The 26,490-nt window shown below is 42.1% G+C and overlaps 2 protein-coding genes across 4 annotated transcripts; both read left to right on the top strand.

The window, feature by feature from the left end:
- The first annotated feature begins 27 nt into the window (after window positions 1–27).
- On the top strand, window positions 28–10,949 carry gmip (GEM interacting protein). 3 transcript variants are annotated; one of them, XM_030090489.1, is made up of 21 exons: window positions 28–293; window positions 1,439–1,529; window positions 1,924–2,005; window positions 2,134–2,197; window positions 4,004–4,129; window positions 5,251–5,315; window positions 5,433–5,540; window positions 5,610–5,690; window positions 5,814–5,975; window positions 6,083–6,220; window positions 6,482–6,672; window positions 6,784–6,863; window positions 6,949–7,011; window positions 7,139–7,228; window positions 7,343–7,485; window positions 7,582–7,758; window positions 7,841–7,978; window positions 8,113–8,312; window positions 8,445–8,769; window positions 9,310–9,412; window positions 10,152–10,949. In XM_030090489.1, the coding sequence occupies exons 1-21, from the start codon at window positions 248–250 to the stop codon at window positions 10,787–10,789; spliced, it is 3,111 nt and encodes a 1,036-aa protein (XP_029946349.1). In that variant the 5' UTR covers window positions 28–247; the 3' UTR covers window positions 10,790–10,949. The 3 variants fall into 3 exon arrangements, with proteins under 3 accessions (XP_029946349.1, XP_029946348.1, XP_029946350.1); XM_030090488.1 differs by having other exon boundaries at window positions 2,131–2,197; XM_030090490.1 differs by lacking the exons at window positions 28–293; window positions 1,439–1,529; window positions 1,924–2,005; window positions 2,134–2,197 and adding an exon at window positions 3,726–3,802.
- Window positions 10,950–11,744: 795 nt separating this feature from the next.
- On the top strand, window positions 11,745–25,545 carry lmx1al (LIM homeobox transcription factor 1, alpha-like). Its single transcript, XM_030090514.1, has 9 exons — window positions 11,745–12,110; window positions 13,831–13,919; window positions 14,674–14,863; window positions 23,499–23,731; window positions 24,112–24,275; window positions 24,427–24,504; window positions 24,596–24,716; window positions 24,794–24,949; window positions 25,064–25,545. The coding sequence occupies exons 1-9, from the start codon at window positions 12,067–12,069 to the stop codon at window positions 25,219–25,221; spliced, it is 1,233 nt and encodes a 410-aa protein (XP_029946374.1). The 5' UTR covers window positions 11,745–12,066; the 3' UTR covers window positions 25,222–25,545.
- The last annotated feature ends 945 nt before the right edge of the window (window positions 25,546–26,490 follow it).

Below are 26,490 nucleotides of genomic sequence, written 5' to 3'. Positions count from 1 at the left end.
ACTTCCTCTTCCCTCCATGGTGAAAAACATTGGCCAACCTCCACTCGAGCAGAGGAAGATCACTTTGACAGCTTTAACGGCAGCAAGCTTCGACCCACACATTAATAGTTTGCCACCAGTGTGTGTCTGTGTGTTAATACAGTGCAGATTTCCTGCCTTCCTGGTTGTGTGCTGTGTGTTATGACCCAAAGGACAGATGATGTGAGTGCTGCTGCTAGTTTCTGGCTGTTGTGAGCTCAGTGAAGAAATGGAAGGAGACCAAGTGGAAAACAAAGTTTCCTCTCTAGCCCCAGGTGAGCACAGTCACTGTAATACGTTCACTTAGTTAATCAGAGTGATGAGGCATTTCCTTGAAGACATAATATTTGTGCTCAGTACATGCACTTTTAATGTGATCATTTTGTTCTCAAGTTTGAAACCCTTTTTGCAGATGAGATATTAAAATGGACACATTTTATGTTGATTAAAATTTTGATTAAGTTGCTGATGTGAAATCATGATAGTCTCATTATACATTAGTGTGTGAGCAGCTTGTGTTTGCAGCTCTGATGAATAATCTTTGTTGGCGAACCTGATGAGGAGATGCCGTGCCGTGCACCCAAACAAAAGAACGATAATGAAGTTCAACTCTTCCTTCATTTTAATGCAATCCTGTTTAGTTAGTTCTGTATGACAGATGAAATACTAATTAAACAGGAAATTGCTCTTTTTTTTCTCATAGAAGCAGAAAAATACCAGTCTATCACATAGTTTGGGACCGGGGGAGTCCCAGTTTGTGAGATTTCACATCAAATTAGAAATCTTTTCTGGGTGTCTTCGAGTTCCTGTTCAGGAAGTCTTCACAGTGTGACTCAAAGTCATGAATATAAAGAGAAGGCCTGCAGCCGTCGCAGAACTGCAGATAAACTACAAAGTGAAACTGTCAAAATGTATACGTGCAGTTTGAGCGTCAGATTGTGCTGAAACTTCATTTCTTAACACTCATTCTAGCATTGAGTCGTTGACAGTGTGAAAAACAGGGACTCTGTGTTCATCATGGGATGTGACACAAATTGCAAGCAGGATGTGGTTCACCAAAATGGAGGCGCCTCTCGAAGAGAGATTTCTTTTTCGTGTGTTGTCACGTCTGTTTTGGATGATAATTCATCGACCTTTCTAGTCTGAGTTGCAGCCAGAGCACAAATGTGTGAGGTTTCACTGTTAAAAAGCACCACACTGTTTCATCTTGAATATTTAGTCATATTCAGATAATTATTTACTTTAAAAGATAGTGAGCTATTTGTATCTTTATATGCATTTTCAATAAATCCACAACATTATTGTATAGTATATTTTTCAGTGAGGACCACATTGATGTTCTTCACTCATGTCATGCATGATAAGAGCATCCTGGTATGTTTTTTTTTCTTCTAATCTATGCATTTATTTCTCATTTTAGACGTGACAAAGGAGCATAATAAACCTGCGACAAAGCGCTACAGTGAAATCCTCAGAGATTTTGACAATCTTGATTTATCGTTAATCTCTCCGTAAGTATTACACATTTATAAATGGTGCCCTCACGTGTCGCTCTCGTCTGCTGCATCACTCTGCTTCTTGAGGTTGATCTGAACGCTGTGGTTAGTGAAGCGTTTCTCTAAATACGAACCAATACAGGATCAAAGTGTTCAGATGTACTTGTCATGATTCGCTGTGTATGTGGCTGTATATCTGGCCTCAGAAATCGCAGATTTATTATAATGTTAAAACTTCTGGTAGAAGTAATGTTAACCACCGGTAGTTAAAATGTAAAAATAAATAAAACACTTCCAAAATGTCTGTAATAATAGTGTGATACTTACCAGCATACAGAAAACCAGTATAAGCATGTATAAAGTTTCTACCAGTGTAGCTTTTCTTTCATTACATAATCTGTGTGTTCAGTTCAGGGGAGGATCTGCTGGCTGATAATGAGTCTGAATCCATCTCTGTGGACAGCGGAGACACAGAGCACCAGAATGCGTCTGTAAGGGATCAATACCTTTAATAATACTGCGACATATTATGTTTCTAATTTGTCATGAATTACTTTTACTGTTTGGATTTCCGTGCATTTGAACTCACTGATTGACGAAACGATTGTTTATTCAGCAGAGCGAAGATGCGTTGTGTCCTCCAGTGCAGGCCGAAGGCGGTGAGGCTGACGGATTCCAACCAGGTATTATTTGCCCTGTGTATATCTCTATTAGATTAATTACTGGTTAATAGATGATCGATTCATCGGCTTTCCTTAACATTAAGTCCCTTGTTAATGACATCTGTGATCCCGGATCACTGAGGATCGGTGGTCTGTCACACTTAATTGTACACATTCTTCAATCTTTAGTTATTCTCATATAATTAACTGTGAGTTTTAACTGCCTTGCTGTAACAAGATTAGGATAAAGGGATGGGGCTTTAAGTAGGAGACAGCTGCTCTCGGTTTTCATGTGTGTAAGTGGTCTAAAGGAAGCAGATATATCATTGTCACGCAGTCTGACTTATGAGTGTAACTACAGATGAGATGAAGAAACCGACTGTATCTATTAGCTGTCTGCTGCCAGGGAGTCCTGACTCAAAGTACAGGTCACGGCATGCAAGACATGAGTAATTACAAAGAACTAAGCACTTCAAAATACTTAAAAGTACATTACAAAGAACAAGGAAGCATTACATTCCTGTACAGAAACTGTTTCATTTCCCCCCACTCTGCTTACCCGACTCAGCGGGTCACACACCAGGAGGTCAGCCTTACTCTGCGCTCCTCTAACAGCCTGTCACTCCGCAATCTGGACCTGACCGGGATAATCCTCAATCTGAGTGCAGGAGGCTGTAGCCGCAAGACTGAACACAATCTGCATGGAGGCTAATTTTGCTGAGTGCTCGGAGGTATCCCAAACCCAAAACACCGAGACGGAGAGAAGGCAAAGCGAGGTCACACAACATACCCACAAATCAGTCGTTTCCCTGGAATGACCTGCTCTGTGTTTTATTTGGACTTTTCTTGAAGACAGACAGATACATTTCGCCGCTGCCCCGGCTGGTTTTGGCATCTCTGTAAGATAACAGAGTGTAAAGTTGCATGACGAAGTGAGGAACTTGAGAGAGAAGTCATTGCACCCTTTGCAGTGCGTGCTTGCCTATTTAAAACACTACCCTGTGGGCTTTCACAAGAAGTGAAAGCTTTTTTTTTTAAAATGTATCTGCTCTACAGCTTCCCTAAATGGCTTGGAATGATGACCTCTATTAGTAGATGTTCTGGAGGTGGATCACAAACACATAGAGGAAAACACAACAACAAAAAAAATCCCTAGCATATGAGAGACCATGTGACGCACATCATTCACTGTTTCAGTGAGTCACAGAGGAAGAAGAGCGGTTGTCATATCAACAGGGTGCCAGGCTGACCACAGCAGAGCTGTGACATGTCTGAGCTTCACGGTGGCTCTTGGCGGTGTCGGTATTTACCCTCACAGCGCAGTCTGCCTCTCTTACGGCTGAGTAGAAGTGAACAGGTGTGGGAGGGAGGAGTCAGGCCGGGAGAGGAAGAAGGGAGAGGAGGGAAGTTGTCGAGCTAAAGCTGTTTGTCTTTTGTCTATAGTAATGCTCTCTCACTTCCAACCTCTACTGCGTGACTGTGGAGGTCTAGGACTAATTTTCTCTTTTTTTCCCCCTCAAAAATAAACCTTTATTTTATTTTTCTGAGACTTTTTATACCCTACTGGATCTTTATCAGAGGAACTCCAAATGACTTTTCAGATGCAAACATTTTTTCCTGTTTTGGGTTTGTGTACATCTTTTTCCAACTATTCTTTTTTTAAGTATTTTTCTTTTGTTTGATAAAGTCTGGGGGTTTTGTGGGGATTATCATTCCTGATTAGATACGAGGGTTTCCAGGAGAGGCAGGCTGTAGTGGACACAGTGATCCCTGTGTACAGCTCCTAAAGTGCAGAGCCAACAGTGATGCTGATGTACTCCCTCACAGCCCAGGAAGCGGACCTGGCCCTCTGTCGCTGCGAGGGTGGAGTGGAGACGGCGCTGCAGTATGCCAAGATGTGGTGTCGCTATGCCAAAGACCTCCTCGCCTGGATGGAGAAGAGAATTAGCCTGGGTAAGTGCAATTGAAGCTGAATGATGACAGTTGCTGTATTGAATTTAAATTGCAATCAAAAGAAGGAACAACCGTATTAACCAGGATGTGCAGTACCCTACTGAGCGACACCCGGCACACAACCGCAGAGACCGGATTAGAGGGCAGATAATCCATCGAGAAGAGGGCAATAAAGAAGATGGGATGTCTCTGGAGTACATAGACAGCGATTACACTTGAATTAAACTTGATTATACAGTTGCCTAATGGCCAGACAGGAATGTTAAGTCACGAAAGTCTTCTGGTAGCAAACAAGATGCAGAGCAACACAAGCGTCTCCTGAGCTTAGGCGTTTAAGAACTAACTCTGAGCAGTAGCAATTGATGAGTAACAGTAAGCTGAACCGCCTAACTACTCATTACACACTGAAGAGCAACACTCTGAGTTCCCTAAGCGGCAGAAAAGGGAGGGATTTTCCAGAGAGCAGTCAGATCTTCAGCCACTGTTGCATCCTGTTGCACCTACACTGAACAAACTGTTTATAAACATTTACTTCACAGCTTTTGGTCTCAGCGTTATGCAGTTTGTTTAACTCCTGCAGTGGTTCTTCACCAGATGCAAAAAATCACACCAAAGATCTTTTTTTTTTTTTTCCCCCACTAAAGATCTTTAAAGATGATTGTTGATGATGAAAACCATCAAAACACACAATTGACAGCTTAACCTCTGATCTCATTTAAATACAATAGGATGGAATATAGAGCTGATGCCACCAATGTGACCAATCCAGAGCTCCTCCCGTCAGACCCGGAACACACAATAAAATAGCAATAATCACTATTTCAGTCAGGTTTCTGTAGATTCTCCAATTGTTTATTCATTCATAAAGGTTCGTAAATATCCAATTAAAAGTCATAGAGTGCTGGAGCCAATAGCAACTGACTAAAGACAGGTAACACTCTGGGTGTGTCACCAGTCCATCACAGGGCAACACAGACACACACACACTGAAGGCAATTTAGAGTCATCAATCACCTTCAAACACATGTTGGGATTTTTTCAGTTTTGATGTTCTGATACTGTGAATGAAATAAACTAAAGAAAAATGTTTTTTATAAAGCTGTTTTTTAATGTGTTACCAGAACAAGAATTTGCTAAAAACGTCATGAAGACCGCTGAGGGGGCCAAGCCCAATGTGGCACAGCAGGTACAGCTTTGTTCATTGGATTCAGGATTCAGTGTCACTAAAACCAATTTCTGCAGGATAGTTTTTAGTAATTTACTATCGCTATAAGTACTGGAGTGAAGTCTTCCCTCTGTGCAGGAGATGATGCCTCTACATTACATCTACACCATGGCTTTAGAGCAAGACATCAAAAACAGCGTGACCTCTCGCAAAACTTCCGAACTGCTGCAAAACCGCTGTTACCAGGTAAAGAAGCTCACACACGCCTCTGTGTTTTAGAAGGGATGTCCCTAATCGGTTCATTCTATCCCAAAGGCTTTGTCTGCCAAACGGAATGAGATTGACAAGTGGCGCAGAGAGTTCAAGGAGCAGTGGGCAAGAGAACAGAGAAGGATGGTGAGTAAATCAGCAATCTTAAGATGTATTACGCACATGTAGGATGTGTTGGATGTGCTATACTTCAAAATGTATTAATCATATAATATTTTTCCTCCCCTTTGTATCACTCCATGTTATCAGAATGAAGCAGTGATAGCTCTTAAAAAAGCAAAGCAACAATACTTCCAGCGCTGCGATGAGCTGGAAAAGGCTAAAGCCATCTCTGCTAAAGCTGTGGACGAAACGACTGGAATGAAAACGCTCGATAAGAGGAGGAAGTCCAGAGATGAAGCCCAGACAAAAGTTAATATCCCATCATTACACTAACACTGATAAAATCTGGAGCAATTCATCTATTACACACTTTTGGCGCAGCAAAAAAAGTACAATTATCACACTGTTTTCTCCAGGTCATGGAGGCAGAGCTGATGTACAAGCAGTGCGTCAGCGATGCAAAGATCCACCAGGACGAGCTGGTGAAGGCCAAAGAAAGAATCATTTCTCACATCCGTAAACTCATCTGTCAGGGAGACACTGTGATGAAGGAGGTGGGTATGAAATCTGAGAAATCACAGTGCCACCTGATTATGAAATCAAATCTTCAATATATTAATCTGGCTTGCAGTGTTGTTGTTGTTGTTTTTTTTTTTAATCAATTATTCACATCCTTGTTTCACCACATGAATGATACGGTATGAAAACAGAATCACCGAGCGGAGTCGTCCTCTATCATTACATATCACACAACTAACAATTAGTTGATAAAATCACTGCTTGGTCTCCTGTGTTACGTGTTCCCTCTTCGCCAGGCGACGGTCAACATGTTTTATTACCAGCGGCAGCAGACGGAGCCAATTCCCCTCGGCTATCACAACCTGGAGTTGACATGCAGATCGCTTGAGCCTGGCGAGCCCTATCTGCTCTATATCCTCAGCAGGCGTCGCCCAGAGCAGCCTCTCCAAACCTTCTCCTTCCAGGAGTATGTTCCTCAGGGCAAAGGGTAAGGCAGCCTGACCAATAGCTGGTTTTATGGTAGGACACATAGACTATACAATTTGTATGCACTATTGCTATCTGTACTGTATTATAATCAGCTCCTTTGTAATTAAAGCAAACGAAAAACCAGTGGAGTTCTCAGCTCTGTACAGGACTCTTCAGATGAAAGTCAGCTGAGACGGTCCGCCGATGGCAGTAAGGGTTCCACATAAATACTTCATGATAATAACAGTAGGCAAACTCATCCTTTTAATTTTGATTTATTTTTCATGCTCTTTAGGAAAAATAGGGCAAAGTGACTGTGAGAGCGTTGGAGGCAGTCTGGAGTCTCTGTCGAGCCCTGGTAAACACAAGCTTACATTTGTTTCTGTAATTCTTCCATTTACATGCCTAAAAAAAACCTTTGGAAGTATTCTTTTTGTATTGTCCCCTTTATTTTAACTCTGCTTTGTGTCAATGCAATATTAAAGCTCACCCGAGTCGTCGGCTACCCAAAACCGCATCGGCACTGACGGTGTCATCGGATGACTTGGACGATCGAGACGTGGCGTCAGAATCAGGTTTGTTGCCTTTTTAGGAAAAAAAAAAAAAAAACATGTCCTCCCATAAGCAGAATACATTTTAGCCAACCTTCTCATTTGTACTGAACGTCATTTCTCCTCCTGACCTTGCAGAGTGCATAGATGGCCAGCCAGTCAAAGTGCGCTCGTACTCTCGAGCTGCGCTCACACATCGCCTCAAGAAAATGAAGAACAAGATGGGCAAATGCAAGCAGTGTGAAAACTACATCGTCGTCGGTGGGGTTGAGTGTGAGGAGGTCGGTAACAAATGCCCAAAGAACAACTGAAATGTTCTGAGTACAACACATAAATGGATATTCATGTAATTTCTCCCTGTCTTGTCACACATGCAGTGCGGTTTGGCTTTGCACCGAAAGTGTCTGGAAGTGTGTCAGCTGGAGTGTGAGCACAGGAAGGGGGCAGTGTTTGGAGTGGACCTATCTCTGCTGACACACTTTGGGCAAAATGAGGTTCCTTTTGTGGTGCTGCGGTGCATATCTGAGATTGAGAGTCGCGCTCTTTCAGTGCAGGTACAGTTGACCGTCTGGGTGACGATCATTCTGTAAGTATGAAGTGTGGGGTAGTGACGGTGCTCTGCCTCCGTTTCCTCAGGGGGTGTATCGTGTGAGTGGGTCCAAGCCTCGAATCCAGAAGCTCTGTCAGGCTTTTGAGACCCAAAAGGAGCAGGTGGACCTCTCTGACCATTCGCCACATGATATCACCTCTATACTTAAGCACTTCTTCAAGGAGGTAAAGGTGTCATTGCTAAAAAAAAATCCAGAAAAAAAAACATGCTTGCATGTGTCTTTATCATACCAACACGATGCTTTTCTGTCTGGTTACATTTTCATGTCACTGACTAATCTCTGTAATATGTCTTCCAGCTACCAGAGCCCTTATTAACCTTCGAGCTGTACAATGATTTCATCGCGGTGGGAAAGGTCATTCAGCTCCTGAGTGAGCGGGACTCATCAGCAAACACTACTGAGACAGTGGACATCATTTGCGGCCTCCAAAAGCTACTAGAGAAGCTTCCTTCTTATTGCTACAGCACATTGCAGCTTCTGATATGTCACCTACAAAAGTGAGCCTGAATTTGGATTACCAACCTCTCTAGTTAGCTGGAACTTTCCTTATTTTATTTTATTTTTTTACAGATTACATTTACTTCTCTATCAAACATCTTCTTGAATTTTTCTGCTGGTTGTCTTCACAGGGTCGCTGAGAACAGCGAGAACAAGATGTCCCCTTGCAATTTAGGTATAGTGTTCGGGCCAACACTACTCCGCCCCGTCGTGTCTACGGATATGTCGATGGTCGCCTTGATGGAGACAGGCTATCAGGCTGCCCTGGTTGAGTTTTTAATCACACACCATGACAAGGTTTTTGGCCTGCAGCAGGCACCCAGTACCACCCCTCCCCCAGTACCCACAGCATCGCTTCCAGACACCCCACCCAGAGCTTCCTGCCCCCTGGGCGAGGTAGCGTTTGCTGACTCAGAACATGAAACCTCCACCAGAGAACGGCCGCGCTCACTCGAAGTAAGTAATTCACTGACAACAAGGTTCTCCTAGACCTATCATCATGACTGTAGCAGCCTACTTCTTTGCACAGCTATTTTACTTTAAAAAAAAAGAAAAAAGGATCAGTTACAGCGACTTTGCTTTCTCACCTGGCAGAGGGAGACTGAACTTACTTGCAGTCCAAAGAGCCTTAACTCTTAACACATTAACCTGGTGTCATTCAGTGAGGATTAACAACACGGACAGCTGCTGCATTTCTCCTGCTCTCCTGCCAAGCAACCTCTCTATGACCTTCTTTCAAGCTTTGCTGTGACAATTCTCTCCCCATCGCCTTTAACCTGAAGATCGTGTTTCTGTCTGCAGGCATTCGCAGTAACAGTAATTGACCTGTCATACTGTTTATGGTTAGGATTCAAACAGCAATCCTTCAACTAATTTCAGGTGGTGGTTGTCTCGGTGATAATCGCTGTCCAGCTGCTTCAGTGTTTTTGGGGGTTAGATGTATTAGTCTGTAAATACTTGCAGAAATCCACCCCTCAATTTCTGTCATTCCAACAGAATCGGTCAATCAAGAGAGACTCAAGCGAAGGTTATATTTCTGACAAGTCTTCGTCCAATGAGGCAGTGGACCAGCTCAGCCCTGAGGCCAGTGAAAGAGCAGGTAGGCCAGATACAGCACCAGACAAATGTTAATGATGGTAGGATTTAATCTAAGGTCTTCATTTCAAAGCGTGTAGATGCTGACTCGGTTACTGTTGCCAGTGTAATGAGTTCGAGCTTGTTGTGTCAGCTTGTACTTGAGGACACGTTTTAATTAATCCTTTTGGAGGTCTTGCAGGTATTACAGACACACCTCTCGACTTGTTTACCTCATTTCTCCCAGACAGGTGGTTCGTTCCAGATTATAGTTACTCTTTGTCTTTCTAAGCACCAGATACTGCAAGCGCGAAATGCCACAAGGGTCTTAGTCTTTTTCATCTCACTCATTTCCTGTAGTTATTTTTAGAAGCAACACTTCCTTTAGTCAATGTGTTACTTCTGTATAAATGATCGGAATGGGTTATGTACCATTTGATCGGTGCTGTTTTAAATTAAAAAAAAAAAAAAATCAGCAAATTGTTGGGCTACTGATAATGGTGCAATTTCTAAGCACTTAGAAATATTTATACCACTACACAGAGTTGGTGCGAATCTTTACTCTAAATTTACATGATGTGCTCTGAAGCTTCAACTTTTCTTTGCTTGCTTTGCTTTTCTATATTTCTGTTATACTCTCTTCTAGTCTTTTGATTATAATAATTACACAGCAATCAAAATACAGACTACTAGAAATGGCTCATATCATTTGCATTGCTCAATACCGCGAGTCATGTGTCTGTTCTTCCTCTCTTCTGTCCCAGTCCTGGCTATGATCGGGGCATCGAGCGATCCTCAGGGTGTGTCAGCCGGGGAGCCTACGTCTGATTTTGGAGCCCAGCCACACTATCGCTTCACCAGACAGCCTGTGAAGTATCACCGCCATCATAACACAGGATCCCGCTTGTCTAACCCCGGCCGAACAGCCAGACAGGCTGCGGCCCCAGAAAGGGCCCAACCCGGAAGTGCAGACAGCAGCTGCAGCTCCTCGCCAGAACTGAGGACAAAACGACTCTCCCATAATTTAGATGCCCACTTTGACTTCGCTCACCAGCCTCACGGAGTCACTGATACTGCAGAAGGTAAAGCAGACATCCCGCTAAGTCCTCGCGAGGTGGTGCAGTACATGCTGGGCCTGGAATCAACATTTCCATCACCTTTAGTCACAATGACGTCCGGTACGACAGAGGAGCCCGCTCAGGAGGCAGCAGCAGGATGTTTAGCTGAGCAGAGAACGAGTCTGAGCACCAAGAGAGAAAGTGCTGGTCAGAGTCACTCCCTGTGTCAGTCACCGAAGACAGTTCCTGTCTCACACAGCCGAAGCTCGCCGGCACAAAAGATCCTGTCTGGTCTGAAGCTGAGACGCAGCCACTCAGGAAAAGATGAGCAACTCTTTGTCTGAAGAAATCTCAAATCTGTGCACAGTGCACTGGAATGCACTGCAGGACTGTAATAATTTCAGTGTTATTGTGTGAAACACTCCTGTGGTTGAAAAAAAAAAAAAAAGGGTTTCAGAATTTAGCAAAATGAGATAAGACTTTGGAAAGTTCAACCCTGACGCCTTTCTGAAGCTGTAACCTTATTACCATGTAATCTTCTTGCAGGCTGTGATCTGTCACCCAGTCAGCTGTCTGCTCAGAACAGACAAGTGAGGTTGATCCATGATTTTGTTCTCAATATAACTTCTAGTGTGTTTGGATGTAACTGGCAGATGAATGGAAAATGGAGAAATTCAAATTAAAAGCATGCTTTTTATAATGAATAAACTACAATTAATATGCTTTTTTTATATATATTTGATGCCATTTTTGTTTTTTTATATTTGTTGTGGTTTACATTGTGGTACATCAACTTTTTTTTGTCTCCACCTGTTAAAGGTCCTCTACAGCTGATATTTTTACAGTTTAATGCACCTTTCCTGATTGAACACAAGAGGGCGTTCCTGTCCCAACGTGAGGAGACAATATAGCAGACACAATAGTAGAAATGTAATAAAGCATTCTTGTCTAATTGCAGTTGGGTGTTTTGAAATGACACTTTTCTAACTTCCTCTTCAGCTTTTTGGGGCCCTGGATCAGTTTCCATTCATAGCGTCAGGTAAAATGAGGCAACGTTTCCTGACACCCAGATGAAGTTGTCTTTGCATTTTAGTGGAATCATCCTCGAATTGCCTTTGTTCTTTTTGATTATTTTCGCCCAAGAAAAGTACAATGCATTGATGCACTGGAATACTAACAACAGAATCTATATATTTTTCTCTTATTGGGAGGAATAATATGTCACTGCAAGCTGTTTCACCTTTCAGAATGCGCCCCTCAAAATCTCCCGTCTAACCTTGGAACACGAATGCAAAAAGATCCTCCCCTTCTGAGTTATCAATAGGCTGCTTTATCGCTCATCTCCCCTCATCATCTTCCGCACCTTCTCCCTCCCTCCTTGTCTGTCCATCTCCTCCCTCTGCGCCTTTTTTTTACGCGCAAAAACAAGACAGAGCGCACACACACGCGCGCGCGCGGCTGCCGGAGAAAACCGGAGACAATAGGCAGGACTTCGGGTCATCATGGTGTTTGGATTCCTACCGTCGGGCAACATGCGCGCCGCTCTCTGAGACACAGGTGGACCATCTGTAAATCACCTGCCTTCGTTTAGCAGCCGCCGAAAACTTGGCCCCGGTTTTTAATGTTGCCAACCGAGATTTCAGGAGGAGTGTGTTTCACGTCAAGGTAAGGACCCCGCAACTCCAGAACAGGTTGTCAGTGCAGGCAGCAAGCCGATTTTCCAAAACATTTTGATTTTTTTTTTTGTTTGTTTGTTTTTTTGCTGCGCGTGCGATATCTGCGATAAGACAGTTATTTGGTGTGTTTTGATAAATGTTGAAGTTTTAAAAAAAAATCAATTCATTGCATTTCTGTTTTCAACTTTTGTGTTGTACCTTTCTAGGTGGTCAAAGTCATCAAAAATGTCAAAACACTATCAGAGAGAAGCAGGTTTATGGCAGATTTCTAGCGTTTTGTGTTGTGCATGCATATGTGGCGCATTTATTTGGCGATTATAACAATTAATGATCACATTGGTCTACATCTGTTATAGCTGCAGCTGTCCTCCAGTTGTTCCATCGGAACAGACGCGATGACCCGACTTTACCACTTCTATCTCCACAACAAAAACATCATCACTCCATTATTACTCCGATTCTAATGAACAAACACCATAAACTGCTTGTTATAAAATTTCTTTTAAACAGAACAATTGGTTAGAACATTCAAATCAAGAAGGCTCAACATTAGATTTTGAATGGCAACATTAAATGGCAACAACTTATTGATTCTCATAAAATATCGAACATATATAATAGTATTTCTTGCTTATTTACAACAAAGATGACATGCAGGTTATTTGTTTGTTTTTTTTAATTCTTATTAGTAACAACAATTGTGAAGACATTTTTCCCCTGGTTATTATTGTTGAAGGTGTGTATTACACACATATGACATTAGTGTATTTAACCGGCAGTTAGGAAAAATGCCAAATCAGATTACTTGTATTTACATAATTGCTTTGTTTTTATTTAATTACTGCATGTGGCACTTGACAGTATCGCTTATTCTGAAAGGCTCACCCGACAGGCCTTAAAAATTAAAATAAATAAATAAATGGAACTGCTTGCACATTTTTATTTCAAAATAAACAGGCTAGTGTAGTGTATAAAATAAAGACACTGTAAACAGCGTCACTTTATTCTTTACTAACCCATACAGGATACTGCCTATAGTGAAAGGTGACATCTAAAAATGAACATTTTTTTCCTCATGTTTTCTTGTCGATATGATTTTTATTATAAATCTGTCGGGTTTAGCGTTATGTTTTTTTTAAACGAATTTCATATAAATGTACATTTTAATACTTTGATCATTATAATATCCTCTTTATGGAGCCTTTTTTTTTTCTTCTTCTTACACATAATTAATTGTGACTTACAAAAATATTCAATACAAGGGTTTCCCAATAATTTAACCCCCCTCGAAGTGAAATATATATAAAATTCTAAAACTGAAAGTGAAAGACAAGAATTTATTCCGTTAATTTGGAGTGCGTGTTTTGGTGCGTTCAATGTTATTCGTAAAACATAATTTTGATAAAAGTGAGTGCACGCACTGATTAAAAAATAGAGCTGCATTTACGACTTTGACGTGAAAAAATCATCATCTATACTTCATCTGGATTTTTGTCTTTCTTTTGTGAAGGAAATATTTGTGTTTTCTGCCCTTCGTTCATTATTTTGCCTTTTTTTCTCTCGTTTAAGTTCAAGATATGCGACTTCGAATTTAGAATCTCTCTTGAAGTGATTATAAATCTCACGAGAACATAAAATGGAATGACGCTATTGATTATCAAAAAATAAATTGTGAATTTGTGTGTGTGTGTGTGTGTGTGTGTCTGTAGCGATCACACTGAGGGGAGGAGAGAAGGTATGAAAACAGAGGAGAGCCAGCAGTCCTGTCTGCAGCAGCCTCCATCCTCCACGCCTTTTGGTGAGTTTAAAGACAATCTGATGAGCAAGATTCAGGACAAAGGAGGCACCGACTGAACCTTATTTTAACAGATCATCACACCGGGATACAAAAGTTTATGAACAAACTTAGAAAGATGATAAGGATATCAATAATATTGAAGCCCCCTTAGAAGTCTGCAGATAATAACACTGACATAAAAAAACATTGCCATTGATTATGACGAAAATTCATATATTTAATTATCTAAAACGAATTATGTAATATTTTGAAAAGGATTCTGAAAGGACAAAATTACTTTTAAACAGAGAATATTTTTTTAATTATCATATAGCTTTTGTGTAGGTTGCAGAAAGATATTAAAATGACTGAACTTGGCATTCGTCACTAAAAATTCCTCATGTTTAGAACACTTTTTAAGACCCGTATTAAGATAATGACATCTTTAACGACAAACTCACTGAATTTAGATAGTATTGCTGAAAACAATGCTGCTGTTGTCTTGTTTTGTTTTATCGAGGTTCAGAAATTTGTGTCAATAACGCCATATCTTATTTTTATTTTAGCTTATTCATTCAATTTTGTAATTCTTGCACCAGTGGTAAGAATTTATCCGGTATTTGAAAGAAAAAAAAATGGTTGAAAATAAACAAGATGAAGCAGATTTAACATCCATAATTCCCAAAAGCCTGAAACACTCCATACTGTGCAGTGTGTGTTGGACCGATGGGTGTTTTCAGTGAGGCCTTCTCCCTGTATCCACCCCCCCCCTCAGGTCCAGAGTACAGAGGAGGCGGAGAGGTGTGCGCGGGCTGCGAGTCTCCCATCGCCGATCGCTTCCTGCTGCGCGTGAACGAGCGGTCTTGGCACGAGACCTGCGTGAAGTGCGCCGTGTGTTTGAGCGCGCTCACCGGGACCTGTTACTGCAGGGACCGCCTGCTGTACTGCAAGCACGACTATGAGAAGTAAGCGCGTGCGCACACACACACACGCACACGCACGCACAACTCCAGCGTCTCACAGGTTGAAAGAGTTTAACATTTATTCCAATCGTGATGATATTTTGTTTCAGAAGCAAGGAATAAATAAAAGTCACACACACACACACACTCACACACACACACACACACACACACACACACACACACACACACACACACACACACACACACACACACACACTGGAGCCAACCAAGTCTTAAAAACAAAAACAAAAAAAAGTCACAGTCTATAAGGCCTAAAAGAAGATTATGTACAAAAATATAAGTTAAGTCACACATTTAAGATATTCGAAATCGTCTTGTCAAGTATTGAGATTGTCCTACTGAGCAAAACAACAACTGGTTTTCTGTCCAAATGCAAAGGTGGTACGTCTAGAATAGTTTAGTAAATCACAGTGAATATACAGTGATGATCCATGTTGTGATACAGTGGACACAATAAAGAGGCAGACAGCCTCATGGGAGAACTCCACCTCTGTTTGCTGTTGATATTGTTGTGTTTTCTGTTTCTGTTGGTTGTCTGAATTATTGGACATCTGTGCTCATAATTCAAAATCCCCATTTCACCTCCTGTTTCAGATATTGCTGTTCACATTAGACCAAATAGCCCTCAAACAACTCATACTGCAATTATGGTATTCAAACAGAACCCCAATTACTGCTATGTGAAACACTTGAAATGCAAAAAAATGTTGTTCTTTCTATCTGGTGATTCAACCCAAAACACATTTTTGAGGCGATGCTGCGTTTTTTTTTTTGCTGGAGCTGTTTGGTGTGTGCTGCGGTCAGTGGGTGTGCCTGCAGCGAGGGCTCAGGGGATGGACAGCTGAAGGAGGACAGTGTGGCTTGTTATCACTGTTTTGAAAAGTGTCAGACGGCATCCAGCAGCACAGACTCTCCCACTGTACCTGACATCTGGAGGAGAGAGAGAGAGAAAGAGAGAGAGAGGGAGAGAGAGGCAGAGAAACTGGCTGATGAAAGAATCATTGTGTGACATTTATCTGGAAAAATGAGTGGGAAACATGGAGGCAATAGTTCGCTTTAAATGAAGCATGTGGTTCACTCTCAGTGATGGAATTAAAACACGCATTTGTTCTTCTTGTGTAATGACTGTAACTGCAGATGCAAATGAATAGTGGGCGTCTCGTTCGCCGCGGTGTTGATTTAGTCCCCTATACATTGCATATGGAGAGTTGCCTTGTTCTGTGAGTCAGTGCCAGACTTGGCACGCAGTGATGCCCGTGACCTTCAGCAGATCAGCAACAATGTCTCCTTGTTTTCCCTACAGCCTGTCCATCAGCGCCTTACACTCCATACTCTCCCCCATCTACAGCAGGTGTGTGGATTGTAGCAGATAACCATGTCCAAGAATTTTGATTGTGCTGAAGAATTTTACAGACTGGTAAAATGATTACCTTCTTTTAAAAAAAAAAAAAAAAAAAAAAACACTACTTGAAGTATAAGGATTTTTTAGAGGCAAAGACAGATTGCTTCCCCAATGTCTGTAAACTGATGAATTTTCTGTACTTGTCAATAATTAAATTAATCATGTTAATTGAGGATGTGCAGATGAAAAGCATTCAGCGTTTTCGGCTCATACTAGGATGTTTTCCATATTTTCCCCATGCAGTATTTCTGACTTTTCCAAATATTTTTTTCATTCATTCATTGTTTGCTTGAGTACATCACCCTTCACAAAGACAGCCAGGGTTATCCTCCCTGACCCGATGGTGTATTGTGCTTGTTTGCTGTATTCAACATTCTTAAAACAAATACGTGCAATAGAAATAAATACAGCATAGGATGAGTTCACATATTTTGAAGGTAATCAATGCAATTAAGAATTGAAAGAAAGAAAAAAACAACTATCCATTCAAATGAGGAAACAAATCTCATTTTGAAATGTGACCCTTCCCCCATCTCAGTTCATCTGGACCACTCTGCCTCCGAGGCAAAAGTTTATCCAACATTTGCATGTTTAATATTTTTGAAGGATGCATTTCTTCAATCACATTACATTCATCAGCATGTTGCTCGGAAAGACAATTGGTGGTTTTCCCAAATCCTTGAAGGTGACCTCAGCTCTCGCATTAAGCACTATTTAGAATACAGGCTTTGAGTTTAGTTCCTCAAGATCATAAATAAACAATCACCACGCTGCCACTAAATAAATAAAGAGAAAACGGAGGTATATCTTCTCAGTAATGCCAGTTTTGAGTTTCCCTCGTCTCAATCTGTTATGGAAATGAGGGGATTTAGACACAATAAACTCGTGTGCATCTTGTGGATTGTGGATTTTTCTTGTGGATTTATTTTTGTTTTGAAACCTTGAGAAATTCTCTGGATCTCCATCCTGTTATGGACCAGATGTTCAGCATGAGGCGTTAGAATCAGACTTCCCCACACACACACACACACACACACACACATTCCCGTACGAGTGCTTTTTATACACACATGCAATACGTCACTTCTCCAGCCAAGAAGGGCTGAGCGGTCCAAAGTGTGTTTAAAAAGAAACGCATTGACCACAACAGAGAGGAGGCCTGGGAGGAATTTGAATGCCTTGCATTTCTGGAGCTTAAAATATATTACTTGATATCTATAATTAACTTGTGATTTGAAAGTATTTTGAAGCGATGGAAGAATAATATTCACCTTCATTGTCTTGCTGTTTTTACACAGCCATTGTCATTTACTCAATGGAGTCTTGCCAAGCTGACCAGTGTTAAGCCCAGTCCTCCCTGCTCAATGGTGCTGAGGCCAGACCGAAAGGAGGGTAGCGTTCTGCCTGCTCGGAGCCGGCGAGCTCCTCTGTAAGCCCCATAAAGGCAGCTTCAGCACTGTGGAAAACAGGTCACCGGGGTGGATATTCACTAAACCTGGAGTTTAATACCTCACTCTGTGGGGTGGAGGGCACTGAGACTACATCTAAGTTTACAAACCCTCTCACGGCAGACAGAGACCCTGTCGCCACAGTTATGAAATCAACCTTTCTTGACCGTCCGTGAGCCCAACGCTGATGACCCCCGAAAAGTATCCTCTCGATAATGTGAGAGAACTCCAGAGCTTCAGGATGGAAACAGGCTCCTCTACTACGTCTTCTCCCGTCTATACCTCCACCCCACGGACCATTCCTCTCCCTGTCTTTCTATCTGCCGCCTCGTTCATCACTGTCTGCTTTGTAATAATATTTCTCTATTCCAAACCTCATTTCCTTCTCGTTGAGATTGATAGCAGCGATGACACCAAACAGTTTATCTCCCCGTTTATCCCTTGTTTTCTCTTAATCGCCCCACCCCCCCAGCGCCTCTTTGTGTCTCAGGAGGGGAATGAGGGGAGGTGGTGGTGGTGGGGGGGGGGGGGCTGATTGGGCATGGTGCTAATTGCCCCCGCTCCCTGACTGTCTGTGATGACAGGCCTGACACCAGGTTGCGGGGAAATATTGTTAAGCAGAATTATGCAATGTTGTATCAAACGGAACACAAATCCTTACAAGTGTCAGGCGCCTCTTGTTCAGCAGCGATGAATTAAAATAGGAGTATTGAAAATATCATCATTTTAAGAACCCACTATCAAAATAAAATGACTTGTTTGTAGTTTTGCTATGAGTTTGCCATCATGAAAAAAACTTCTGAAACAGTGCTTTTGAAAAGAAAAAAACAGACTAAATTTTCCATTAAAATTAGCATCCTATCAAAGAAATGAAAAAGATCATGGCTATAATAAGATGCTGTAAGAAATCTTTATACCTTTTGTGAATTAAATTAAATATCTGCAAGTGAAAGGAACCTGTTCAGCTCAGACTGGGTTTAGATGATCCTTCGCTGCACTGACATTTCACTCTTTTTTTTTTTTTATAAATCCATGCCGCACATGTTACATGCCAGTGATTCTTCAACTTTAGAGCACTTTTCCTTCACTCAACAGGCATTATGGCCTCACCTGCAACTAATCAGACGTATGACGTCCCAAAAGAATGAGGGAATGGTGAAGTTTTGTAAAATGACTTAGAGGTATTAATGAAAAAAACAGAAATAGTTCCTAATGTGGTAAAAAGAAGGTGTCTCGGAGTTTTCCACAGGGAACAGTCCCAAGGAGGAGCACATTTTTGTCTGGGTAAGAGGGTGTGTAAGTCAAGCAGTGGGGGTTTTGGAGGGGTGGCATGAGGGGGTAATATTGCCACTGTTTTTGCATAATGTGTGATGAGACCCCATCATCTTTCCTCCCCCACAACAATTTTATAACAGACAGCTAATAAATGTTTCATGGCAGAACAAGCTGCTCGCCTCGGCTTTATTAAATCTGAGATAATAAAAGCAGAGAGGGAGAGGAAAAAGGAGAGTGCGAATAGGGGGTCGCACCAGAGAGGGAGAGATACTGAGATCGACGTAGACTTTCCTTAAATCGACCGGCTGTATCTCCTGTTTCTGGGGCAACGGGTCCCGCCGTCCCCCGCCACCCCCTCCCCACTGCTTCCCGCTCCGCCAGAGACAGACAGGAAATGAGAAACGGGCAGACAGGATATTGCGTTCTGGTGGCCTGGGGATTAACTGTTTTATCTAAACTAACACACACCCACTCACTCATGCACACAAACACACATCTATATCCTGACACATAGCATTCATTCTTGGTACCATCAGGTGTAGATCACACACATTCAAAAGGCATATATCATGTAGACCATGCATATCATGCAGGTTGTTACTTTACAAAAGTTAGGCGTAGAATATTACAATCTTTGTTGCTCTCGTGTGGTGCTGGTTATTATAACCAGTGTGAAGAATTTACAGTGAAATTCATGCCATGTAACTGCAAAATTGTGAAATTTCCTGATGCCTCATGTGTATTTCACTTACTTTCTGCCCACATCGACATTAAGTAGCACCAACTACATACACGGTATCTAAGATTTACAAATTTTTGGAGTGCACCCATGGAACAAATGGGCCGCTTATGATGCAACTTTATTGCTGCATGGCTGGACAAGGTGCACGGATGACAGCATCTGTCAGTGTTTTATTGATGTTTGTACTCAGTTACCTTATCTGTGTTTACACTAACTGTGCGCACTAACTGTGTGTGTATGTGTGTGTGTGTGTGTGTGTGTGTGTGTGTGTGTATGTATATATATATATATATATATATATATATATATATATATATATATATATATATATATATATATATATATATATGTATGTATGTATATACACGCATGCTCGGTTTTGTATATATTTCTTCATTAATACTTTTGTGTATTTTTATGTGAGTGTGACTACTGAGTGGTGGCAGGGTAGCAAGTATCGTGGGGAATGCTGGGAGATTTTAATAACACAGAAGCAGTGCAGGGAGATTTAATAAAAGGAGATGATGTGATTACTGAACCCTGGCTCTGAGCCATTTTGCTTCACAGAGCAATATCCGCCAAACACACATACAGCCACACACACACACACACACACACATACACACACACATGTGCGCGCGCGCACAAAATTACACAACTCAGGCACGCGTCTAAGAAATGGATGCTAAACAAAAATACAACTTAAAAATAAGATTGATGCATTCATTTCTTTTTTGTTGTTGTTGTTTTTTCGGGTTATCTTTCACCTGGATATTTAGATGTGCCTTCGTTTCCAGGGAACACCCATTTGTATCTGACACACTTCAGTCATAGGATGGGTAGGTCACATGCACAAACTAGCGCATCTTAAACTCATTACGTCATATGATAAAAGAAAAAACAAATGCATCAGAAATTGTTGACCATGCAGGTAGAGTTAATTGACAACAACAGATGAGTGGCCACTATCTGGTTAGCAGCAGCTTCAAGGCGAACAAAGTGATCTTTTCCTTACGTGTGCACCACTGATCCGATCCGGGTAGAGATGGAGGAGCTCCACATCTCCGAGTTAGTATAACCATACTTGCTCGTGTATCAATAATCATCAGTTGTGAAAGCAAGCACAACAACTGCAATTGCTCTGAGGCACATACATATTTATGGTATGATTGTATTGCAGTCCAGACAATGTCATACTTGTCAGACCTCGGAGGCAAAACAAAGCCACATGACACAGCTTAGGGAGATGACAAAGATTCTGTTACTCTGTTTGCATGTCTGGGATTGGCAATAAAGCAAAAAGGAAAGACCTGATTATGCCAACACTTACCATAAAGCACCTTTACTGCCTCTCTGCATTTGATCTCATAATCAGTGAGCTTGTAATTAGTTGTGCCCCCTAACCCTTCAAAATCCATGACACTGAACACGAACTTGCCAGCAGCCAATCTTCTTGAGGTTTTGTACAGCTTGTAAGTTTGAGCTTTCTTTTCAGTCGACTGTGTACCCGAGCGTCTCATTTCTCTGCAGTATATATCATGAATATTACCACCTCATGAAGCGAAAGTCCTTTAAATCTGTGATCCATCTTTTTCTGAGAGACTTATTCACAGATGTTCTTCAACGTTCCTCACCTGTTTAAAGTTTTTTTTTTTTTTTTTAATATACTTCTTTGTGTGGGAATTTAAAAGACTGAAAATGAAAAATCTCCGCTAAAGCTGTTCCAAAAATGCATTGCACTAAATCAATTATTTTAAATGCACAGAAAAAGCTAATTTCACATTTAATACCCAATACTTGTGTGTACATCTGGTTGACAGATATGTGTATATTTAGTAAAGCTAAGTTGACCTGAGTTGCATAATTGCCCTCTCTCCGTCATATCCATAGGGATTTTTTTGGGAGGGAAGCTGCACCCTGGTCAGGCCAATGTGTGAATGATACTTCTATTAGGGGGATTAGACTGATCTACTTACAGACCCCCCTCTGTGGCAGTTGCCCCAAGTTGCCTTCATTTGCCGCGTTGAGTAAATTCCTACCGTGCTGTGTACACCCCGATTAGGGACCGTGGGACTTAACCAACAGCATCATCAGCCGTCATGTCAAGCAATCCTGACAATTCTCTTATGTTGTGTTTTGTTCCCACTGAAAGGAAGTGCTAAGGATACAGAAACATGCATTCAAATGAAGACTGAGGCCGCACAGAGTGTTGAGGACTATACATGTTAAATACCACATTGGCATGTGTGTTCATGCAGAAAATGAACGGTGGAAACGAAAGGGTGAGGCAGTGGGTCAGTTAAGCACCAGGCCCAGCCATATTAAGATGTTTGAAGGGTTGCACAGAGAAGTGTTTGCGCTTGCTCTGTGGTGTTAAGTTAGCGACACTGTCATTTGGGGAATTTGGGGAGCGTTTGGCAGATGGATTGAGAAAGATTAGCTGCAGCAGCTGCGTTTGGGACAGAATCGCCGATTAGGAGCTCTAATGTGCAGACCTGGCTCCTTCTTTACACTCCAGATTTGGGCAGCAACACCTTCCTATCGCTCAGTCAGGGAGCGTCAACACTTCAGCCTTCATCCTTTCCTCCCCCCTGTTCCCTCCCCCCAATCTTCTTTCTTTTTTAGGCAGGTTTGTGTTTTGTTGTGGTGACCTTTCTGTTTGTATGTAACAACATACCTTTGTGTTCTGCCTCCCTGTTAAACGCATTTATTCACGTTTCAGTGTAACATTTGGTCACAGGTGTTTCACACCTTGATGAGCAAAGGCATGGCGGACGTGGCTAACTTGCCAATATTAGAATAGGTATACTGACACACAGTGAGTGGGTATGTGCAAATGTCTGCGTGCATGCCTGTGCGTGTGCATGCACGTGGGTGTGAGAGAGAGAGTACCTGTTTTTGTGTGTTTGCATGTGCATAAGTGAGAGGAGAGAGATTAACCCCATGCTATCCCCAATCCCTGGTTATGAGTTTACAGCGTCTGTCTGGCCATCTCACTGTTTAAATAACAATCTAATTAATCCTGTCTTTATTAGTTTCGGTGAACTGGGGAGGCAGGCTGGGAGGGCATGAGGGAGAACTGGGAATGCTGGCAGAAAATACTGTGGAAGGAGGGGGAGGCAACCAAGTGCAAGAGCAGGGATTTGAGAGGAATTTAATGGTAGAGACTTAGGCCCAGTGAATGGGAATAGGGATGTGAGGAGATTGTGAGGCAGGGGAGAAATTGAAGGGTTATAACAAAACACAGGAGGAGAGATAGGGGAACAAAAGGAGGAAAGTGGTCGTGGGGAAAAGCAAAGGACCATTTAAATGATCTTCATTTGGCTTAAAAAAAAGACTTTAAGGGTGCGGGTGGCATCTGGATGGACTGGAGTTCACCCCCTCAAACAGATATCAACATTTAGGGATTTATAAGAGAAAGACTTTCATCTCTTATCATTAGCTAACTACTGCCCCCTACTGTCATGAAGGAGAAAAGAAAATACAATCCTGAATGAATTATAGACTACTGTAGCTCTTCTGAACAGATGTTCACCTTGTTGCGCTGTGGATTGGGTAATGCTTATACGACCTTTAATTAAGAGACGGTGCTAATCTGCAGGATCATTGGAGCTGAGGGTAAATGTATTAGATCTCCCTGTTCGTTACTCCATCTTTAATTACCACAACTCACCTGCCACTAACCACTGCTGTACAGTTGAGGTGTTTTCTAAACGTGTGCCTGTGTGTGTTTCTCTGCATTTCCAGGCTGTTTGTGAGGAAGTGCAGTGCCTGTCTGCAGGTCATCGGACGCTCTGAGCTGATAATGCGCGTGTTAGGCCAGGTGTACCACCTGGGATGCTTCAGCTGCTGCGAGTGTGAACGCAGACTGCAGAGAGGTGATGAGTTTGTGCTGAAAGAAGGCCAGCTGCTCTGTCGAATGGATTATGAAAAAGAGAGGGAGATGCTGGCCGCTATTAGTCCCACACCAACTGAATCAGGTACAGTCGTTTTTTTTATTGGTATGTTTTGTCCAAAAATTAAATTCAGTTGAAGCCTATTCAGGCTTTCTCACAAAAAAATATTGTCTTGTTTCACATCCTGTCAGTATGTCTTTCAGCAAGGTCGAAAATCACGTTTTATCACAGGAGATCACTAATTCTTGTGTTTTTTGAAGTAAAGATTGCTAAATCATAGTAAATACTAAAATGGGGTGCTTTCACTGTCTGACAGTTATCAACAATTTTCCATATCAGAACCTAAACCCCCAGCAAAAACATATTTGCACTGAATCTCCTTAAAACTGATTCGTTGTTCACAAACAGAGCTCATACCCACAAAGGTGGGTGCCGTTGTTTCACAGTCTGCTCTCTGTGCTCAGTGAAAAGTGAGGATGAGGATGGTGGTGGAGGCTCTGGCAGCGGGAAAGGCGGCGATGAGGGCAAGGAGCACAAGCGCTCAAAGAGACCACGCACTATCCTGACCACACAACAACGGCGTGCTTTCAAGGCCTCCTTTGAAGTGTCGGCGAAGCCCTGCCGCAAGGTGGGTTGAGCCGCTTATCAGGAGAAATGTATGCCACAAAATACTCCTTTCAGACTCCATTGTGTTTGGGTCTCGGTGCAGCTGCTCATGTTAGGTTTGACCCTGCCAACTATGTGCTTTAAAAATTATCTAAAAAATGTCGAACTTGCAGGTGAGAGAGACGCTGGCTGCCGAGACTGGGCTGACCGTGCGTGTTGTTCAGGTGTGGTTTCAAAACCAGAGAGCCAAGGTCAGCATGCGGTTGTTTCACGAGGATTTTCTGGTTTTGTTTCCAAGCACCAGCACAGAGGGTTAAAATATAAAGTTATTTTGTGCCTCAGATGAAAAAGATAGCTCGCCGACAACAGCAGCAGCAGCAGCAGCAGCAAGAGCAAGAACAACTCGGGGGGACCAGGAGAGGACCCAGCAGGGGGGGTCGCCAAAGCAACGATGACAGCGAGGGTAAAGAGCCAGTGTTGGAAAGAAAAACAAAAGAGGAAACAGGCTGGCATGACTAAATTGTTTTTATCCTCACACAGATGGATCTAGTACCCATGGCATGGATGGGATGCTGGGATATCCGTCTCTGCCGCGTCAGCAGCTACTCTCTCTGGACCCTAACATCTATGGTGGAGAAGCCTTCCGACACGGGCTTACACCCCCGCAGCTGAGCAGTGAGCAGCTTCACCCATATGGTAAGACGGGATGTAAAATCCTCAAGAATGTTTTTTTTTTTTAACAAGTTTTTTGTTATTGGGAGAATCTTAGCACAATTAATGTGCTCACCTTCTCATTCACTTCCACTGCAGACTCGGAAACAGTGTTCCATGACCTGGACAGCGATGGAAGCCTCGGACACCTTGGCGACTGCCTCTTAGCCGCGGGGGAGGGCGGGCTCCTGGCAGGACGAGTGGGAAACCCCATTGACCGCCTCTACTCCATGCAGAACTCCTACTTCACCTCCTGACCCCTATAAACTGCCTCCCTTTGACCCCCCTCCCCCCTTCCTGTTCCACCTTTCACCTCAAAGATGCAGCTAATGGAGTCTCTCCATCGACACGCTTGCAGGACCATTCTCCTTGATCCACTGTACGCCCCAAACACACTTCCGAGCTTTTATCACAGGCTAACATCGCCATGAGTCAGATATAGTCTAAATGTCATTTTGCAGCAGACTGGCATAATGTTCTCACATTTTCCATGAGTCAGATCACATTGCTGGAAATACAAACACTGTAAATGTCCAACATAAAAGATCCCTCTTTCTATCAACGTACCACATAACATGCCCTCCTCCCCCACCGAGTAGACTGAGACACTTATTATAGCTCTCAATATCTAAAAGATCATTAATTACCTACAATAACTGGTTGCTAAAACCGAATTCATCAATCAAATTACACATTTGTAATTACAAGTCTTGGCAGGTCATATGAGCAGCTGAGGGTCTAAGATAAATTAGTTTATTGCATAACCTCTTCTGAGTTGCCAGGATTAGTGCTTACTGTGCGAGGACGACTGCAATGTATACAATACTGTATATTGATTGGAGTACAATTGCTCTCAGGTTAGTGTGTGTGTTTATGTAACCTGAGCCACAACTCAGGATAATGTGCTGAATATGATGATGATTTAACTTGCCCAGTGACTTCAAGAGAAAAAAAACAATGCGACGGAAAAGAAAGTATTGGTGTAAAATGGCAATTTCACGCAACATTCTTAGTTTTTTATAATGCATGACAGATATAATAAGGACCAAATAATGCAGTTTTTTTTTTTTAAAGCATTTAAATAGTAAATAAAGGTACAGGGTCATTTGAGAAGCCTTATGTGAAAACAGGGTTGTGAAAGTGATGATTGCTTTAGCTTTCTCTTTTTTTTTAATAATGTATTTACTGGAAAACAGAGCAGTAAATGGGGTATTTTCACAGCTTCACTACTTCCTGAAAATAGCTGTGCACATTCATTTCCTGTCTTGCATTATTGGCCAAACTGATTAATCCAGGTGTGTCTTGTTTAGACTTCTGCAACAAGACACACCTGGATTAATCATTTTGGCCAATAATGCAAGACAGGAAATGAATGTGCACAGTTAATTTCAGGAAGTAGTGGAGCTGTGAAAATGGCCCATTACCACCCATAAATCTATCCTATCGAGCCCCAACTTTGGAAGTGGGTACATGATAAAAGTACTTCAAATTCAAGTGTGGGTATGACTGTGTTTAATTGTTGTAGT

The sequence above is a fragment of the Salarias fasciatus genome, chromosome 4 (assembly GCF_902148845.1).
Source record: "Salarias fasciatus chromosome 4, fSalaFa1.1, whole genome shotgun sequence".
NCBI lineage: Eukaryota > Metazoa > Chordata > Actinopteri > Blenniiformes > Blenniidae > Salarias > Salarias fasciatus.
This window is presented reverse-complemented; position numbering and strand designations above follow the sequence as displayed.

What these genes read in the sequence shown, in the direction of transcription:
- lmx1al (XM_030090514.1), top strand. Translation starts at nt 12,067, where the DNA reads ATGTTGCCAACCGAGATTTCAGGAGGAGTGTGTTTCACGTCAAG. An exon ending in TGCAAGCACGACTATGAGAA is followed by an intron (nt 14,864 to 23,498) that starts GTAAGCGCGTGC and finishes CTGCATTTCCAG; the next exon opens with GCTGTTTGTGAGGAAGTGCA. An exon ending in TGAGCAGCTTCACCCATATG is followed by an intron (nt 24,950 to 25,063) that starts GTAAGACGGGAT and finishes CTTCCACTGCAG; the next exon opens with ACTCGGAAACAGTGTTCCAT.
- gmip (XM_030090488.1), top strand. Translation starts at nt 248, where the DNA reads ATGGAAGGAGACCAAGTGGAAAACAAAGTTTCCTCTCTAGCCCCAG. An exon ending in AGACGTGGCGTCAGAATCAG is followed by an intron (nt 7,229 to 7,342) that starts GTTTGTTGCCTT and finishes CTGACCTTGCAG; the next exon opens with AGTGCATAGATGGCCAGCCA. An exon ending in AACGGCCGCGCTCACTCGAA is followed by an intron (nt 8,770 to 9,309) that starts GTAAGTAATTCA and finishes TCATTCCAACAG; the next exon opens with AATCGGTCAATCAAGAGAGA.